General features: G+C 42.5%; 1 protein-coding gene across 8 annotated transcripts in view; it reads left to right on the top strand.

The window, feature by feature from the left end:
• Positions 1 to 14444, top strand: part of LOC139373242 (double-stranded RNA-specific editase 1-like) — a 55911-nt gene extending 41467 nt beyond the window's left edge. For 6 of the 8 annotated variants that reach the window (XM_071113535.1, XM_071113536.1, XM_071113538.1 and 3 more), the window contains 9 exons: positions 4262 to 4336; positions 6240 to 7213; positions 8300 to 8414; positions 8718 to 8886; positions 9059 to 9213; positions 9295 to 9463; positions 10386 to 10567; positions 11867 to 12045; positions 12240 to 14444. In XM_071113535.1, the coding sequence (XP_070969636.1) occupies positions 4262 to 4336; positions 6240 to 7213; positions 8300 to 8414; positions 8718 to 8886; positions 9059 to 9213; positions 9295 to 9463; positions 10386 to 10567; positions 11867 to 12045; positions 12240 to 12416 (2195 nt within the window). In that variant the 3' untranslated portion in view covers positions 12417 to 14444. Of the gene's footprint in view, positions 1 to 4261; positions 4337 to 5577; positions 7214 to 8299; positions 8415 to 8717; positions 8887 to 9058; positions 9214 to 9294; positions 9464 to 10385; positions 10568 to 11866; positions 12046 to 12239 lie in introns of all 8 variants that reach the window. The other 2 variants (XM_071113539.1, XM_071113540.1) reach the window with 1 other exon arrangement.
• Positions 14445 to 20731: the final 6287 nt, after the last annotated feature.

Here is a 20731-nt window from a genome sequence, read left to right as displayed (position 1 = left end):
TTTGAGAGAGGGGACACCAATTATACTGTCCCGGTCTATGTGAAGTATTTACATCAAAATATTATTGTTTCTATTTGAAACCCTCAGTCATTTATTCCCCCCCCCCCCCCGAAATTAAATAAAGTGTGTCGAGATTACTCCAGTAGTGTTTTGAAATGGTATGTTTGAGCAATAGGTGCTGCTGTGGTCCTAGTTGGATATATCCACTCTCTGAAACTCTGAAAATGTGCATTAGAAATCTCTGCTTCTTTCCGGGCCTATTTGCAATTGTCCTTCAAGGGTCTCTCCCCTCTCTTCTGAAGAAGAGCTGTGTGGACAACACTGAGTTTCTGTGGCCCGCCACTGCAATTGCTTTTCCCCGCTCAGTGTTCCTATGAAGTTATTGCATCTCATTCTGTTGGCTACTCTTCCCTCTACAGAAGTGCTATGTTGTTATCGCCACACCACAGAGGGGGGCACAGAATACAAATCTAACACCCTATTTAATCCCACAGGGAGGAATAGAGAGAACAGGCGACTACTTTTCCACGTTTCTTGGCTTTGGTCAAGATAGATTTTGGAGATGAGTATTGGGGAAACGACAGTATGCCCGATACAATACAGCTTGTATTGACTGACGTGTAAAACTGTAGATTCAGTCACTATTTCATTATATGATTTCCTCGGCAAACGAATATGTGCAACAGCTTCCTTATTAATGCTCTGTGACTGTAGGGTTGATTGGCTGGAGAAATGCCCCGTGTAAAATTGAACAGGTGAGTTCGATTAGCTTAAGGCTGTTTCTCTGTTTTACAATTATGATATTGATTTACTCTCTCTCTCCTTTCTCCTCTCCTCCTCCCTCTCTCCGTTAATTATTCGCTCCGTCTGTTTGTGGGTTGATATAGTATCTGAGATGAACACCATGAACGGTAGTTTCCTCCCGATGGCAGGGGTATATCGCTCGGCCCCATTGCTTGCTACAGTTGCTATCACTGTCATGCACATTTGTTCGGGTTACACTATTTTCAGACATCCAATACTCCATTCCGTCAGTGGGTTTCAGTCTTATACACTGTAGTATTGATACTGTATTTTTAACATTACTTTTTTTTTCATGGCTGTCTGGGGAAATATAATTGAGGTATTATATTTCTGGAGGACTTCCTGTGTATTCTCAAATGAACAACATTGGCTACTGTACTGTGTAGTGTGTGAACTGCAGCATTTTCCAGAAGAGCTAGTTCAGGGTTTCCCCAACAGGGTTTCCCCACCAAGTTATGTAATCAACAGCTAATGTTTACTTAAAACATTTTTTTGGGGGGGGCTATGACAGTTCATTACAAATCAGCCTGATAGTACTTTTGACTATTTCAATCTGAAGGAAGTGACTGAATTGCACCGGAACAGCATTGGGAAGTTCAGAAGATCATCAGGCCGTACTTTTGTATGATCTTCTGTGTAGGAAAGAATGCGTCGTTCTTTTCCCCGCTGTCTGATTTTGTGTCTGGTCCGGTCCATTCCGAGTCCTGTGCGACTTGTAGAGGGAAACAGAAGACAACTAAGTGTTCCTGAGAGTCTTACCTTTCAGGGACGGGGTCATAATATTTTCTAGCTTTAAACGGTTTTAAAAGATAGAGACACATTTGTAGGAAGGAAACAGGAACTTCTCTGTTTATTACAACTGTGTCTAGCGGCTCTATGAACCAAGCGCAATTGAATTGATTTTATTTCAGTATGGGAAACGCTGAGCTAGTCAAAACCAAGCGATAATGGGACAGATATTAAAGTCACTAAAGACTGCCCAGACCTATATGGTCAGTCGGCATGGACAGGATTAGTCCAGATGCTGAATATGGACAGTACCAGTCAAACGTTTGGACACACCTACTCATTCATTTGTGGAGTTTCTTTCCTTCTTAATGTGTTTGAGCCAATCAGTTGTGTTGTGACAAGGTGGGGGTGGTATTCAGAAGATGGCCTTATTTGGTAAAAGACCAAGAACAGCTCAAATAAGCAAATAGAAATTAGAGTCCATCATTACTTTAAGACATGAAGGTCAGTCAATGCGGAAGATTCCAAGAACTTTGAACGTTTCTTCAAGTGCCGACACAAAAAAACATCATGCGCTATGATGAAACTGGCTCTCATGAGGACCGTTACAGGAAAGGAAGACCCAGAGTTACCTCTACTGTAGAGGATGAGTTCATTAGAGTTACCAGCCTCAGAATTTGCAGCCCAAATAAATGCTTTACAGAGTTCAAGTAACAGACACATTTCAACATCAACTGTTCAGAGGAGACTGCGTGAATCAGGCCTTCATAGTTAAATTGCTGCAAAGAAACCACTACTAAAGGACACCAATAAGCAAAAGAGACTTGCTTGGCCCAAGAAACACGAGCAATGGACATTGGCTGGTGAAAATCTGTCCTTTGGTCTGATGAGTCCAACTTTGAGATTTTATTTTAGGTTCCAACCGCCGTGTCTTTGTGAGACACAGAGTAGGATGATCTCTACATGTGTGGTTCCCACCGTGAAGCATGGAGGAGGAGGTGTTATTGTGTGGGGGTGCTTTGCTGGTGACACTGTTAGTGATTTTTTTTAAATTCAAGGTATACTTAACCAGCATGGCTACCACAGCATTCTGCAGCGATACGCCATCCCGTCTGGTTTGCGCTTAGTGGCACTATCATTTGTTTTTCAACAGAACAATGACCCAAAACACACCTGCAGGGCTGTAAGGGCTATTTAACCAAGGAGAGTTATGGAGTGCTGCATCAAATAACCTGGCCTCCACTATCCCCCGACCTCAACCCAATAGAGATGGTTTGGGAGGAGTTGGACCGCAGAGTGAAGGAAAAGCAGTGTTATTTCATAGTTTTGATGTCTTCACTATTATTCTACAATGTAGAAAATAGTAAAAATAAAGAAAAACCCTTTTAACTGGTACTGTATGTATAATATATACTCTAAGATTAACCTTAAAGGAAGAGTAAATAAAAACAGAAATACCTTATTTACATAAGTATAACGACACTTTGCTATGAGACCTGGGGAAGGTTACCAAAACATTTCTGCGGCATTGGTGGTCCCCAAGAAGACAGTTGCTCCGTCATTTTTAAATGGAAGAAGTTTGGAACCACCAAGACTCTTCCTAGAGCTGGCCACCCAGCCACACAGCAATCGGGGGAGAAGGGCCTTGGTCAGGGAGGTGACCAAGAACCCGATGGTCAGTCTGACAAAGCTCCAAAGTTCCTCTGTGGAGATGGGGGAACCTTCCAGAAGGACAACCATCTCTGCACCACTCCACCAATCAGGCTTTTATAGTAGAGTGGCCAGACGGAAGCCACTTCTCAGTAAAGGCACATGACAGCCAGCTTGGCGCTTGCCAAAAGGCACCTAAAGGACTCAGATCATAAGAAACAAGATTTTCTGGTCTGATGAAACCAAGATTGAATTCTTTGGCCTGAATGCCAACCATCACATCTGGAGGAAACCTGGCACCATCCCTACAGTGAAGCATGGTGGTGGCAGCGTCATGTTGTGGGGATGTTTTTCAGCGGCAGGGACTGGGAGACTAGTCAGGATCGAGGAAAAGATAAACGGAGCAAAGTGCAGAGAGATCCTTGATGAAAACCTGCTCCAGAGCGCTCAGGACCTTAGACTGTAGCGAATGTTCACCTTCCAACAGGACAACAACCCTAAGCACACAGCCAAGACAACACAGTTGCTTCAGGACAAGTCTCTGAATGTCCTTGAGTGGCCCAGCCAGTGCCTGGACTTGAACTCGATTGAACATCTCTGGTTAGATCTGAAAATAGCTGTGCAGTGACTCTCCCCATCCAACTTGACAGAGCTTGATTGCATCTGAAGTGAAGAATGGGAGAAACTCCCCAAATGCAGGTGTGCCAAGCTTGTAACGTCATACCCAAGAAGACTCAAGGCTCTAATCGCTGCCAAAGCTGCTTCAACAAAGTACTGAGTAAAGGGTCTGAATACTTATGTTAATGTCATATTTCAGTTTTTATTTTTAATACATTTGCAAAAAAAATCTAAACCTGTTTTTGCTATGTCATTATGGGGTATTGTGTGTAAATTGATGAGAGGAAGAAAAAAAATCAATCAATTTTAGAATAAGTCCAGAACGTAACAAAATGTGGAACAAAAAGTCAATTGGTCTGAATACTTTCCGAATGCGCTGTATAGCAGGATATCTCTTGATTCCTTTCGTGTGTGTGTGTGTGTGTGTGTGTGTGTCTCTCTCTCTCTCTCTCTCTTACAGGTCGAGCTGGTGTGAAGCAGCCCCGTAACCAGCCAAGGTTCTTCACCATGGAGGGAGATGAAGAAGAGAGCATGAGTGAGTTTATTTCACTACACTGGTCCCTCTGCTTGCTGTAATGTTGTTTTGCTTGTGAAGTGCTTACACATGCTAATAGTAGAATATCCCTAGTTGTGCAAAATTATTTACCTGGTTATATGTTTTCAAGTTGGATACTGTTACCAGTAACACCACATTATTGGAAGGAATCCAGGGAGGAGAATTGTAGGCCTATAGATGTATTAAATCTCCTCTTCCTGATTGGTTTGTGTGGGATTGACCTTGAGAACGTGTCATCAGACTGGGTTTCCTGGCTCAGGAGGGTAGGGGATATCTCCTGCTCCTCTTCTCAAAGCTACTAAAACCCCACGGAGTACCTCCTTTAGGTTCCGAGAGCAGTTATAGTTCCCCCTTAAACTGCCTGCAACAAGCCTGGGAGGGTTATTGAGGAAAGGTTGCTCTTTCTATAGTCAAAGTACAGGGTTTGACAACAAAACATTTTTCCCCCCAAGCCCAATGAGGCTTTCTCATGTTGTAAGGTACTGAGAGAGTGAGGGGCTTTATGTATCTATGCCCACAGTATGGAGCAGATGTTGAATTCAGTACTTTGGCCCAGGAACATCATGCGGATCCCATTACACACTTGACAGTTATGATGTTAGGACATGTTATGGGTTAGGACAACCCTAATCCTCCCACTTCCCTGTTACACCAAGCCCAACCCAGACGGGGGCTCACTTGGATTACTGTGTTGGTCAGGGACGTCCTCGCTGCAGGGAGGGTTGTTGGCAGGCCGACGGGCATACGTTGCCAAGGTTACTCAAGGGCTTTCTGGTGGATGTGTTTGTGTGTATGTGTGTCTGGGTCAGAACTAAGCATGGTTGGCGACGGACAGTGTTGTCGTGGCGTGATCAATCACAATGCTCTGTTGTTTAAAAATCTCTTTCCCAACGGGGTTGTAATCACTACTCCCCTCCTGTTAGCCGCATTGTGTTTTTCACAGTTTATATTTTCTCTTGCATGGTTGTTATTTACTTTACCACAACCACCAGCCTAGTCATACAAAACAATCTGATATATATATATATATACTCTGTAAACTTTGTTTTAGAAAATGATGATATGCAACTTGATCCAGAGCTAAGTAAAATGAAAATAAAATTATTATTTGAATACATTTTTGACTGCAGTGGTGCATGAAAATCCCAGAAAACACTTGTTTGTTTGTCTCCATTTTGGGGAGGTGGCGATATCCTTATGTTGTCCCTCTTCTTTCCAAGCCCCTTGTCGCTACCTTCTTCTCTCCTCCTGCATTTTGTCCAAGGATGTATTTAATCCCTGAGCGCCGAAAGGAGTAACCTATCGAGCTTTTGCTGGAGGATGTTATAAATGAAAATTTACACCCAGTTCCATCAGCTTTATAATCAGGACGTGGCGATATGTGTTCCCTCAACCACAGCTACACCTAATTTATTGATACCATGATTAATACAAGCCGTACAGTTAAATTGGTCATGCAGCCCTTCACGGGACATTTCTAGATGTTTTCAGCCCATTCTTCAATAACACAGATGAATAGATTAACACTGAAATGTTTAGACATTTTGGCGGGGCTACTTTTGTATTTACGCTGCCCATGTCTTTGGTAGTGCTTATTCTGAAAAATACAGAAAAAAACTATGAAGATTTTCCTCAGAAATCTGTCCTTTCCTCAAGTTTTTTTCAGGCCCCCCTTGGATTGTATTTAAGGTTAATGTTGATACTAATATTACTGTGTGTTTAACATACACTGTTTTCTGTAATGACTGCTTTGAAAATCTAACATACAAAGGAACACACATCACTTGTCCAGTTACAAAGAGAGATAAAGGAATCTATAAATTTTACATTTACAAGATCCTGCAACGAAGGCGTTGTAAGTTACTCTTTCTGGGCACCGCAGGTTCCAGCAGCACCGACGTTAAGGAAAACCGCAACCTGGACAACGTGGGCTCCTCCTCCAAGGAGGGGTTGGGGGGTGAGGGGGCAGCTCACCTCCCTAATGGGGGCAGTGCAGGTTGTGGAGGGGGCAGGAAGCGTCCCTTAGAAGAGGGTAATAACGGGCATCACAATAACAAGTACAGGCCCAAGAAACGTAAGAAAATGCCCGGGCCCATTCTGCCCAAAAATGCCCTGATGCAGCTGAATGAGATCAAGCCTGGACTGCAGTACAAGCTGCTGTCTCAGACCGGTCCGGTCCACGCGCCCGTGTTCGTCATGACTGTGGAGGTCAATGGGCAGCTGTTCGAGGGCTCCGGCCCCACCAAGAAGAAGGCTAAGCTCAACTCAGCTGAGAAGGCTCTGCGGTCGTTCGTTCAGTTCCCCAACGCCTCCGAGGCGCACATGGCAATGGGTCGGACGCTAACGGTCAACACAGACTTTACCTCCGACCAGGCTGACATCCCGGACATGTTGTTTAATGGGTTTGAGACCCCGGCCCCTCCGGAGGAGTCCTTCTACCTGGGTTCTAACGGTACCAATGGCTCCTTCAGCTCCCTGGGACTAGTAGAATACCCCCTGCTAGGGAGCTCAGGTGCTACCGGCCTGAGTCAGTCCTCGTTGGGCCCACCACTCACCGCCTCCGTCCCGGCCTTCGTCTCCCCCGCTATTGCCAAGAACCCTGTCATGATCCTCAACGAACTACGACCCGGGCTAAAGTACGACTTTGTGTCAGAGAGTGGAGAGAGCCACGCCAAGAACTTTGCCATGTCCGTGGTGGTGGACACACAGACATTCCAAGGCTCAGGGCGCAATAAGAAGCTGGCCAAGGCCCGTGCGGCGCAGGCTGCTCTCTCTGCCCTCTTTAACATGCAACTAGACCAGACACCGTCCAGACAGCCCATACCCAGAGAGGGCCTGCAACTGCACCTGCCACAGGTAAGAACTACTACTCCCAACATCACGTTCACTCAGAGACTGTTGGATGACATGCTTGTTTCATATGGTTATTTGAAAAGCTTTACTTTGACTCTATGGCACAGAATAGCACGTAGTAAACTCATAACGCAGGACAAACTCCCTCTCCCCATCCAACATCTTGTGGAGCAGTAGAACAATTGTAGTAGTATGCAGAGACTCTTCTTAACTCTATCTGGGTGGTTTAACCCCATGAAATAAGAGGGCAATGGTCACATATGTCAGTTTGGTTCATCCTGCATTGCAGGCAGTATTCAGTGTTCACTTCCTATGAACTATTCTCAGTTTAATTGACCTAATGGTTTAACCAGCTCATTATAAGCCTCTGACAGGGCTTAATTGAAACGGGAGACGAGGCTTTGAGAGACAGTGGTGCATTACAGCCTTGAGCGTTCCACGTTGCATTGTGTACACTCAAATCTATTTACACGTCACTTAATCCCGTACCCCTAATCCCTCCTGCCTGAGATAGCGACTGACGAGGCAAGGTAAATTAAACTGCAATCTTAATTAACATCAGCTCCCGAATGCTATTCAAACATACCTATTGATCAGACAAGCTGCCTGCTCCGTTGGCCTGTTTAAGAACAGATCAGTCAATGAAGCGGACGGATGATTTGCGTTGCAACGTTTAAGCTCCCGGGTGTCTTGTCTGTCACTCATCCCTATCTAAACCCTTTTATCTACAGTAGGTATGTGTGATCCCTGAAGAAGTAGGCACCTCGAATCTATTATACTGCACTAGCCTGTCTCCTGTTCTGCTACCTGAGCTTCAGTTTGAGAAAGCAGTGTCTCTTAGGAGTACCCTGGGTTGTCATCGCCTCTGTGATTTCTAATGTACACATTCGTGTGGAGGTTGTGGTTAGATTTTCAATTGATTATAGATGTTTCATCAGAGCTATATGATAAGCCAGAAGGTGATCGTCGTAACGTTTAAACTTTTCTATTCTGTCGAGGTTTAGTCTCTGGTTTTATGGCCTTGGTTTTTCTTCTGATGTTATGATGCAGAACCTCGGTATCTCATGCTCTGCTTGGTGGTTATTTCAGGTTCTAGCTGATGCTGTGTCCGGTCTGGTAGTTGACAAGTTCAGTGAGCTGACGGATAACTTCACATCCCCTCACGCACGACGGAAAGTCCTAGCAGGCATTGTCATGACAACAGGTACTGTTAGAATAACTTTCTTTTTTTTACTTCAACCTGATTGTTAATCTCTGACTCTCTGTCAAATCGAGAGAGCCCCGCTGGTGCTGCATGGATCACAACGGGGGGTTTCATTAGAGACTGATCACAAAAGATGTTTGTGTAATTTACATTGTGGATTAGGTATCAATTCACATTTCCTAGTTGATTTTATCACTGCATCATGAAACAAGAAGAACAAATGATACACTGTATTCAGTAGACAATGTCGTTGATATACCATTTTAAACCATTTTTGTCTCACAATCCACACATCTCACCCAGGCACCGATGTCAAGGAGGCACAAGTGATCTGTGTTTCCACGGGGACCAAGTGTATAAACGGCGAGTACATGAGCGACCGCGGCCTGGCTTTGAACGACTGCCATGCTGAGATCATTGCTCGTCGTTCCCTCCTTAGGTACCTGTACGCACAGCTGGAACACTTCCTCAGGTAAGTCACTGTAACCACGGAGACTGGGTTAGTAGAAACTGACTGGTCAACAAGACTCAAAAAAAAATATTTTTACCGGAAGAAACAAATGCCAATGTAGAGAAACGGTTACCCTTTTCTTACCACGCGTCCGTCTGTCCCGTCTGTCTGTCTGTCTGTCCGTCTGCCATAGTAACAACAGAGAGGAGCAGCAGAAGTCGATATTCACGAGGTGCGAGAACAAGCAGGGCTTCCGTCTGAAGGACAACGTGCAGTTCCACCTGTACATCAGCACGTCGCCCTGCGGAGACGCACGCATCTTCTCACCCCACGAGGCTGCCTTCGAGGGTGAGACTTCTCCCTAGGTGGCTCTTCTTCTTCTTCATTTTAAACATGCTTCTTCTTATTCCCTTTCCATTTCATCCACAGATCAGGGAGACAGGCACCCTAACAGGAAGGCTCGTGGTCAGCTGAGGACCAAGATAGAGTCTGGGGAGGGGACCATCCCTGTGAAAGTCAGTAACACCATCCAGACCTGGGACGGAGTACTGCAGGGAGAGAGGCTGCTCACCATGTCCTGCAGTGACAAGATTGCCAGGTCTGTGTCTCTCTTTGACACCCTTCTTTTTTTACTTTGTCTACAGTTCGACAACCAGTCAAACTGTAACCATACAGAAGGTGTCTAGTCATTTTCATGGAATGAAGATTTACATGTGATATTCATAAAAACACCAACAATGTAAATCTACCATTTATTCCATTATTGTGAACTTTGTCCGACTTTTCACAAGTCAGAGACAGCCGCAAAGGCTTTTGCTTGAGCAAATCACATGGAGAGAAAAAGGCCCAGAGAACAAGCCTTGAAGGAACAATCTAACAACCTTTACTGAGATCTAAAGTGTGTAATCAACAATATTGTTCATGATTACACACCTGCAGTTTGACGAGCTGTTACAGTTCCTAGGGCACTCCCAGCAGGGAAGCCATTTCCGTGGAGATTAATCAAAGGGCTAATCACGGCTCTAGCATAATCACACCTGTAGCACTGCTCTGTTGGCAGAATGATACACAAGTGATTGGGACTTGAGCGAGGGTAGCTAGCCTGAGGAATGCACTAATCAGAATCATTTGAATAGCATCTGACTCCAGGCAATAAACACCCTTCATCACTAAAAGTGGAGCTTAATGTTCGAAAAATAGAAAATGTCCAACTGAGAGGCTATTACATATTATTTTCTTCAACCCAGGATGCATTATCAGGTGGTGAAAAACCTGGTACAAGTAGACACTTTCAAATTCAACCTCTACGTTCAGATTGAGCAAAATGTTCAGGGTAAAATCCGAAATGTCAAGAGTTTTTAAACTTAGCCTTGGGTCTTAGTCATATCTTGCGCTCGGGAACGTCTGTGCTTTGTGGTGGTGAGACTCAAAAGGTCATGTGACTCAAAAGGTCATGTGACAACAACAAAAAAGCAGTGCCTCCCTATGAACACCACTTCTCGCTGCCGCCCTTCTCTCAGGTGGAACGTAGTAGGGATCCAGGGCTCTCTGATGTGTTACTTCACAGAGCCCGTCTACTTCTCCAGCATTATCCTGGGCAGCCTGTACCACGCAGACCACCTCTCCAGAGCCATGTACCAGAGGATCGCTGACATTGAGGACCTGCCTCAGACGTTCAACCTCAACCGGCCACTTCTGAGCGGTAAGGGGTCTGGCTGTCGTCCTACTCCTCCTACATCCTCCTCCTACATAGTTTATGTCAGACAACAGCCCCTGGACTGTCCTGAACAACATACAGTGCCAGTCAAAAGTTTGGACACACCTACTCGTTCAAGGGTTTGTCTTCATTTGTTCTATTTTCTACATTGTAGAATAATAGTGAAGACATCAAACCTATGAAATAGCACACATGAAATCATATAGCCCTTACGCTGCCTGGAGGTGTGTTGGGTCATTGTCCTGTTGGAAAACAAATGATAGTCCCACTAAGCGCAAACCAGACGGGATGGCGTATCGCTGCAGAATGCTGTGGCAGCCATGCTGGTTAAGTGTGCCTTGAATTCTAAATAAATCACTGACAGTGTCACCAGCAAAGCACCATCACACCTCCTCCGTGGTACACGGTGGGAACTACTGTACACATGCAGAGATCATCCGTTCACCTACTCTGTGTCTCACAAAGAAGGTGGTCCATTGCTCGTGTTTCTTGGCCCAAGCAAGTCTCTTCTTCTTTTTGGTGTCCTTTAGTAGTGGTTTCTTTGCAGCAATTCGTCTATGAAGGCCTGATTCATGCAGTCTCCTCTGAACAGTTGATGTTGAGATGTGTCTGTTACTAAAAGTCTGTGAAGCATTTATTTGCGCTGCCATTTCTGAGGCTGGTAACTCTAATGAACTTATCCTCTGCAGCAGAGGTAACTCTGGGTCGTCCTTTCCTATGGCGGCCCTCATGAGAGCCAGTTTCATCATAGCGCTTGAGGGTTTTTGCGACTGCACTGAAATTTTCCACATTGACTGACATTCATGCCTTAAAGTATTGATGGACTGTCGTTTCTCTTTGTTTATTTGAGCTGTTCTTGCCATAATATTGACTTGGTCTTTCACCAAATATGGTTATCTTCTGTATACCATCCCTACCTTGTTACAACACAACTGATTGGTTCAAACACATCAAGAAGGAAAGAAATTCCACAAAATAACTTTTACCAAGGCACACATGTTAATTGAAATGCATTACTGGTGACTACCTCAAGAAGCTGGTTGAGAGAATGCCAAAAGTGTGCAGAGCTGTCATCAAGGCACATGGTGGCTACTTTGAAGAATCTCAAATATAAAATTACCTCATGATTCCATGTGTTATTTCATAGTTTTGATGTCTTCACTATTATTCTACAATGTAAAAAAATTAAGAATAACCCTTGAATGAGTAGGTGTGTCCAAACTTTTGACAGGTACTGTATATCTCACAAAGGAATATTTTTATGTCATTTTCTCTTCTCTGCAGGAATAAGCAACGCAGAAGCACGGCAACCGGGTAAAGCGCCTAACTTCAGTGTGAACTGGGCTGTGGGAGACCAGGGGTTGGAGGTTATCAACGCCATGACAGGCAAGGACGACTTGGGACGGCCCTCGAGGCTCTGCAAGCACGCCCTCTATAGCCGCTGGGTGCGCCTATACTGCAAGGTAGGCTACTTAACCCCCACAACACCATATATACTCTCTTGTAGCTGTTGCTGTGCATGGCTGGGTAGTTGGGACTTATTATGTTCCAATAACTCAATTTAAATGGTTTAGCATTCTGTTTGTTCACTTGATCGTTGAATCATTTCTTACTGTGTTTTATTCTTGTCCAATTAAAACCTCTCTCTTCCTTTTAGCTTTCACAGACTCTGAGAATCAAAGGTGCCAAACCCAGCTTGTACCATGACGCCAAACAGGCAGCGTTGGAGTACCATGCTGCCAAGCAGACTCTGACCAAGGAATTCCACAAGGCAGGACTGGGAGCCTGGGTCAAGAAGCCTATCGAACAGGACCAGTTCTCACTCCAGTCCTGAGTGGATTTTTTTTCATAGAAATAGAATAACTATGTCGTTCTAAAATTGTTGTCACGGGAGGAAGAGGGAGGCTCAGATGACGATACTACTCCTACCAGCTGTTTCGACTTTATTTGTTCTGTGTGTGGACGACACTCGCCCAACCCTTGTTCCCTCTCCTGATCACTCCACTTTTCACCGTTAAGACATTGAATTTTGTCTTGTTGTTTTTCTCAATGACTTACTGTAAAAAGCCTTGTTTTCATTATTGTTTGTGTCAACAGAATGATTGTTATCGATGTTTTGTTAGTTTAATGTCGTTCATTCCACTTACACTAGTAACCTAACATGTGATATACGACAGCTGTACAACTGGAAACCTGGGATTTTTTAAACGGATTTTGTTGATTACATTTTATAAATCAATACATGCAAAAAATCAACTGAAATCAGTTGGCTATCTACAGACAAACCTTGTCTACACTCACTGTATGATTATGCCAAATATATAGAAAGCGTTCAAGCTTACCTCCCAGTAGTGGTCATAACAATAACTATTTTGCTGTCTTTTTCCTAAGTATTAGTGCTGTGCCCGTTCCTCTTGTCTTGAAGGCTGATGTCCTCTCTTGCACTTTTCATGTGCAGTCTTTTCTTTGTTTCCGCTGTGAGATGTAAAAGCATTGCACTGTCTGAGGACGATATGCTCGTTTGTTTTTGAATAGTGATAGATACGTTTGTCTTTTGATTCCAAAAATCTGATTGAGAATGCTCTCTGATAATGACATGTTTTTATCTATCTGAAGTAGGCCTAATTAACTTCTGAAAAATGTTTGATTCCTTTTTCCCTTTACAGTGAATGACGTAAATTATACTAAAGTGCATATGGCCTTTGACGTACATTTCTATGGATATTCTTGCAGTGCGGTTATTTGCTATGCAATTGCAGAATGGCTCATACTCTTGTGGTTGCCAGACAGATGCAGTGGACTTTATGTACTGCTTTTTTATTTGAACACACAGACAACATTTTGCTATCATCATGTAGCATTTGTTGGGAGCTTGACAAAAAAAAAACGACTGAAATTATTTTAGCTCATATTTAGCCATGAGTGTTGAGGTAACTTGAGCTAATTTTCTTTGTCTGTCATCATAAGCCTTACCTCACCAAAGACAATTTTTTATTTGCTTTTTGTTTCTTTAATCTGTAATGTTTGTTTTAACTAAGTTTTTAATCACTTCATTTTGATTCCTGTGTTTTATACTGCTCAATGTCATCTCTTTGGACTATTTATTTTGAAATGAATTGAAATCTCTGTGTTTAATGTAGCAATTTAAAAGTATGAAACTGTAGATAATTTTGACCTGTTCTGTGTCGTTTTTAACAATTAACATGTTACCAAAAAAAGAAAATATACCCAAAATGTATTTCTAACAGGCTCGGAAATGTTCATGTACAGTACTTTATCTAAGTATACTCATTGGAATCAGACAACTCTCGTGAAAAAGCCCATTTTGTAATTTTTTCCCCTTTTGTGTTGTCACACTTCTCATCCGCACTTGGCATGTTTTCTTATTTGTTTATTTTGAATAGAGTTGTAAAGAATCCACAAGAATCAAGGCAATTGCAGTTTTTGAAAGGGGACCAAGCACAACTTGTGATGTAAAAAAAAAAAAAAAAAACTTGAACTGCATCAGAAGTGAATGGCTAGTCAACCATTGTGAATAACTTTTGATCACTCCCTCCCAACCTTTGGGTGTTATGAGGGGTCTGCTCTACGTATGTTTGCTTTCTCTGACCAAGTTGTGAGCGTTGACTGTGAACTTTGACCGGGTCTTTTGCCGTCCTATAATGGTTCATGCACCGTTTGATTGATGTGCCCAGTCCCCTGTAGTCTCTAGAATAAGGGCCCTAATGCATGAGCTCTCGCTATAAAGCATGAGGGAAAATCAAATAAAACAAACCAGATAAACAAAAATCATACATGTAGAAAATGAGAAAAGACCTATAAATGAGAAATATAATAAATGGTAATATAGGTAGATGTTGTATATAGTTGTCTTTCTTTATTTCATACACTATTTTCTACCAAGTTCACTGCATTAAGTCATTTCTTATTTAATACAACAAAAAAAATTGATTGACAATACAATACTTTTAAAAAATGTGACAAATGTATGAAAAGTAAAAAGTGGCACTATGATGATTTTATAGAAAATAGTGTAATAGCGATGGTGTTAACACGACGCTAGGCAGCTGCTCTGTTTGCATTAAAGTAACTATCCAGTGAAAATCAACATTTAAAAGCTTATATTCTGTTTGCTCATACCCAAATAATGTTGTTGACTCGTCCTTGTAGTTGTGGACAAATAATACATTTCAGAAAACCCACTCAGTTAAACCCCATCTTAAAAAATGCTTGAAATTTGCTTGGAGAATGACATCATCCTCCTTGGCCGGGACAGGCCTGTCTGTGATTGGTCCAGCAGCTTTTTCCTTTTAACCCCCAAATTCTATGGGAGGGCGCACAAGCGGCTAGTGTTAGCAAACAGGACAAACGCCTATACAACAACTATCTCGCCAGTCACTTCTATTTCAAATGTTGTGGTTTGTAAGAGTTGGCCTGCTGGCTGTTTAGAATCGGTAAGCTAACGTTAGCTATCGAGACTAATTTAGCTAGCTGTCTAGCCAACAAGAAAGCTAGCCAAAGTAGATCCTCCACACAACAACCATCTCGCCGTTCCCTTCTATTTTAAATCCTGTGGTTTGTAGTTAAAAGTTGGATGTCAAGAGGAAACCTAGGTAGCTGTGATTGACTGATATATGTAGCAGCAGCAGTTAGTTAGCTAATTTACAGTAGCGCCTAGAAACCACAAACAAAAATACAGTAATAGTGAAAGCAATGGACGGAAACGACTCACGCTTGTAAAAAAAAATAATTCTGCATTTATTGCTGTTATAGTAAAGTGAGGCTGTGCGCAGCCCTGCCCCATGTGGATTTGGTAGCAGCTACCTTTTATATCCAAGTGTATGCTTTTTGTTGTTGTTGCCAAAACCACTCTGTTGTTTCCACTCAGGCCAAGCAGGGGCACATAGAAAATCTGCTTTTTAACATCCTTATTTATAATCTATTTAATGTATATTTTAATTAAAGGTGGACTCAGCGATATGACATATATGCAGAAAGTAAACTGCATAGTGGGTCAATTTCTGCAACAACTGAGAGCGTTGAAGCGCGAGGCTCAATTTATCCGCTCTTTTGGTCCTGTGGCTACCACGCTTTACACAATGTGAAGCGGACCCGTGCAAAGGCGCAGATACTGTGTGAGAGCGAAGTGTTGCATCTCGCTCATCTCAATAGCTCTAGTGCTGTTTGTGGCAACGTCATTTCATTGAGTCTATCTTTAATTTTAGGTAAATATTTCATAGAAATCTGGAACGCTGGACAGAGACTTTAAATGTTATCTGGACAATCCCTAACACTATCTCCACATGAGGTGGTGCTACTTTGTGTCATATCAGCCTCTTGCACCTGTGCTTACATGAGAGCCAGATAATCTCCGCGTGGATTACCTGTCCTTTCTGCCTCAACAGGGAGCAAAACAAACAGAAAATAGAGTGAGAGAGACCTTCTCAAGAATCAGGTTCCTTGCCAATTCAGAAGTAAATGTGTGTTAGATGGAAATGTGGCAAATATGTTTTTTTTTTGCCCATTACAGTTGTAAATTAATGAATGAATGAAAATTGACAAATGAAAGAATGATGCTGGGAAGTGGCTCTGTGTCAAGGGGAAGTGGGATTAGTGGAGAGAGCTCTTCATACTTTCCCCACTTTCATGTTGTATCTGCAAATTATGTTTCAGGAAGTTAAGTCTCTAAAAGGTGAAAAATAAAACGGTTCTCCCTTCATGACCTTGACAGTCTATTTCAGTTCATGGTATTGCAGAGACAATTCTCCAAAGTCCAAAACGATACATCAAGTTATATTATTGTAAAAGACAAGGCTCTTAAATTAACAACTGTAAATATACAGTATTATTTGGTTGTAGAATACGGTCAAAATGGAAGCTACTTTCTTGGCTTTCCAATAATATTGTGTCTATTCAATTGCACGACATTGATAATACAACATGGACATAAACTTACGTTCATATAGCTTCAATTTATATTTGTTATACCTGGTGCATACTTTTGTAACATCCTCCCCCCTTTATTTCCCACCTCCTGACTTGGATACAGTAGTGGTCCATCCTTTTGAACATCTTTTTCATTTATCACAGCTCATTTGCCCTGACGATGATGATCAACCTCCATTACCCACCTAATGGAGCGGTGGACCCAACGTACATCCAGCACTAGTCCTTAACAGATGGTAAGGAAACAGACAGAACCCTACATCAGCAGTGTTTATCCTCCCTTCCTAGCCCCAGCCCCATGCCCTGCACAATAAAAACTAAACTTGAGTTCCTAACAACATTCAGTTCCTATAGCAGCATTCCTAAGAGCAGAAGGACATCCTCATCAGCAGTATACCATCCGCACTATAACCATGCTGCTGTGTTGGCCTAATGTTAGTTTTGGGAGCATCTCATTCTCAACTGCAAATAGTGGTGATACAATGCTGACTTCTACACAGTACTTTGGTCATTGGTCAGCAAAAGAGAAAGCCACAACAGAACGAACCAGTGTGCCATGCAAATAGCCTTAGATTAGATATCAGATGGCACATTACGCGTTGCTTAGTTGTTTGTTTCATAGAATACGTCTCCTGAGACTTGAAGAACCGCAGCCAATGCCAGGCTTTCTGCTGAGGCTGCAGAAAGAAACACATTTATACCATCAGGCCACGTGGAACAGATGCCACTAAACTGTTTCATTTAAAATACAAGGACAGCATTAAAAGCTCTTTAGATTAATTAACTGACACAAACTGAAGATAGGCGACTTGCAGTAGAAACAATAAAATACAATAAAAAACCTGCATCATTGAAAAAAAGATTATACAATCCCCAAGTAAGTCTTTTTTTTTTTTACAAAGAAGGATGCCAAATTCTACGTTGCAGAGCTGACCTTGGCATGAGGTGGTGTGAATGTCAGCTCTTGGCATTTGCAATCAGGAGGTAATTGTTTGGAGACATTACGTGGCATTTAACAACATTTCAGATAACAACATGAGGTTAATTAACTAGTTCTTTGCAAAATATCTTACACTTTTAGAAGTGTAAAAGTAAATATTTAATGAGACAACATTGTTTTTCTCGAAATTTGAAGACATTTATTTATATGGCCCAATGTCTTCTTATATGGTTGTTGGTAATGGTGGTTATCCAATATCCAGTATCCACTTCGCTCATAGGTATCATTCTATAGGGACCACCCATCTACCATGAATCATTGATCTAAGGCTGCATTTACACAAGCAGCCCAATTCGGATCTAATTCAGATTTGTTTTCACTAATTTGTCTTTTGATCAATCAGATCAGCTCGGTTCTATTCCAACAATATCAGAATTGGGCTGCCTGTGTAAACACAGCCTTATGTCAACAGGATTGGGCTACCTGTATGAACTCCAGTCTACCTTCCACAGGGAGGCAGGTGATGCCTAGAATGAATAAGGCCTACATAAATTCTCTAGCTGGATTTGAAAGCCTCACAGCATTCACACATACTCTAGGGATAACATATGGGATTTCATAGATTGTTCGGCTATATCCAATAGTCTCAAGTGGTTGTTTACTGTATCTGGCCACTGTTCTTTTCAACACCACATTGGCCAATAAGGGAGACATCAGGTAATGTACAACATTCATATTTTTTTTTGCCTGGCCAAAAGTCTGAAAAGAAGCAGACAGAATAATTAAAAAACAGACCGTCTATTTATTCACGAGTATACTGCATGGGTGATAGTGTGGCGGCCAAGATTTGCATTTTGACCTTCATGAGACAATTACAGGTTTGCCCTTTCTCCAGTGTGGCTGTCCAGTGACAGGAGAAAGACATCAAATGCCACCAGCTTGCACCTGCTCATGTGTAAGAGGTTGACAGATATCCTTTTAATCTCTTTCTTACTAACATTATTATCTTAGGGCAGAGTGATTTTCAAATGTCCATACTGTGTTTAGGTCTATGGAATGATGAGTAAAATTAATATCTGGAAGTCATTGGAGGCTGCTGAGGGGGGGGACGGCTCATAATAATGGCTGGAAAGGAGCGAATGGAATGGAATCAAACCATGTGTTTGAACAAAAATATAAATGCAACATGTAAGGTGTTGGTCCCATGTTTCATGAGCTGAAATAAAAGATCCTAGAAATGTTCTATATGCATACAAAGCTTATTTCTCTCAAATTGTGTGCACAAATTTTGTTTGTATCAGTGTAAGTGAGCAATTCTCCTTTGCCAAGATAATCCATTTAACTGACAGGTGTGGCATATCAAGAAGCTGATTAAACAGCATCACCATTACACAGGTGCACCTTGTGCTGGGGACAATAAAATGCCACTTTAAACATTTGCAAAGTATTTGACTTTTCTCACATTTTGTTAGGTTACAGCCGTATTCTAAAATGGATTAAATCGTTTCCCCCCTCCTCAATCTACACACAGTAACCCATAATGACAAAATCTAAAACAGGTTTTTAGAAATTTTAACAAATTTCAGCAAAGTATTCAGACCCTTTACTCAGTACTTTGTTGGAGAACCTTTGGCAGCGATTACAGCCTCAAGTCTTCTTGGGTATGACACACCTGTATTTGGGGAGTTTCTCCCATTCTTCTCTGAAGATCCTCTCAAACACTGTCAGGTTGGATGGGGAGCGTCGGTGCACAGCTATTTTCAGGTCTCTCCAGAGATGTTAGATCGGGTTCAAGTCTGGGCTCTGGCTGGGCCACTCAAGGACATTCAGAGACTTGTCCCGAAGCCACTCCTGCATCGTCTTGGCTGTGTCCTAACAGTCATTGTCCTGTTGGAAGGTGAACCTTCGCCCCAGTCTGAGGTCCTGAGCACTTGTGAGCAGGTTTTCATCAATGATCTCTCTGTATTTTGCTCCGTTTTATCAGAGAATCTTCTTTCTCATGGCCTGAGAGTCCTTTAGGTGCCTTTTGGCAAACTCCAAGTGGGCTGTCATGTGCCTTTTATTGAGGAGTGGCTTCCTCCCTGACCAAGGCCATTCTCCCCTGATTGCTCAGTTTGGCCAGGCAGCCAGCTCTAGGAAGAGTCTTGGTGGTTCCAAACTTCTTCCATTTAAGAATGGAGGCCACTGTGTTCTTGGGGACCTTCAATGCTGCAGACATGTTTTGGTACTCTTCCCCAGATCTGTGCCTTGACACAATCCTATCTCGGAGCTCTACGGACAATTCTTTCAACCTCATTGCTTGGTTTTTACTTTGACATGCACTGTCAACTATGGGACTACATATAGGCAGTTGTGTGCCTTTCCAAATCATGTCCAATCAATTGAATTTACCACAGGTGGACTCCAATCAAGTTGTATAAAAACCTCAAGGATGATCAATGGAAACAGGATGCACCTGAGCTCAAATTCGAGTCTCATAGCAAAGGGTCTGAATACTTTTGTAAATTTCAGTTTTAAATTTTTTATACATTTGCTAACATTTCTAAAAACCTGTTTTAGCTTTGTCCTTGTGGGGTATTGTGTGTAGTTTGATGAGGGAAGAAATGTATTTAATCCATTTTAGAATAAGGCTGTAACGTAACAAAATGTGGAAAAAGGGAAGGGGTCTGAATACTTTCCTAATGCACTGTAATTGAATGTTAATTACTCTACCATAAGCCTCCTCCAATGTAATTTTTGAGAATTTGGCAGTATGTCCAACCTACCTCACAACCGCAGACCACGTGTACGGCGTTGTGTGAGTGAGTGGTTTGCTGATGTCAATGTTGTGAACAGAGTGCCCCATGGTGATGGTGGGGTTATGGTATGGGCAGGCATAAACTACGGACAACAAACATAATTGCATTTTATCGATGGCAATTTGAAGGCAGAGATAACATGACAACATCATGTTATCTCAAGACATTCACCATCAGCTGGTGAATGTCTTGTCATTCACCAGCTGCCATCACCTCATGTTTCAGCATGATAATACACGGCCTCATTCGTGCACAATATGTGCACAATTCCTGAAAGCTGAAAATGTCCCAGTTCTTCCAGGGCCTGCATACTCACCAGACATGTCACCGATTGAGTTTGTTTGGGATGCTCTGGATATACGTGTACGACAGCATTGTCCAGTTCCTGCCAATCTCCACCAATTCGCACAGCCATTGAAGAGGAGTGGGACAACATTTCATAGACCACAATCAACAGCCTGATCA

This window comes from Oncorhynchus clarkii, chromosome 18, assembly GCF_045791955.1.
Source record: "Oncorhynchus clarkii lewisi isolate Uvic-CL-2024 chromosome 18, UVic_Ocla_1.0, whole genome shotgun sequence".
NCBI lineage: Eukaryota > Metazoa > Chordata > Actinopteri > Salmoniformes > Salmonidae > Oncorhynchus > Oncorhynchus clarkii.
The sequence above is the reverse complement of the archived record's forward strand: the minus strand, read 5'-3'. Positions and strand labels throughout refer to the sequence as shown.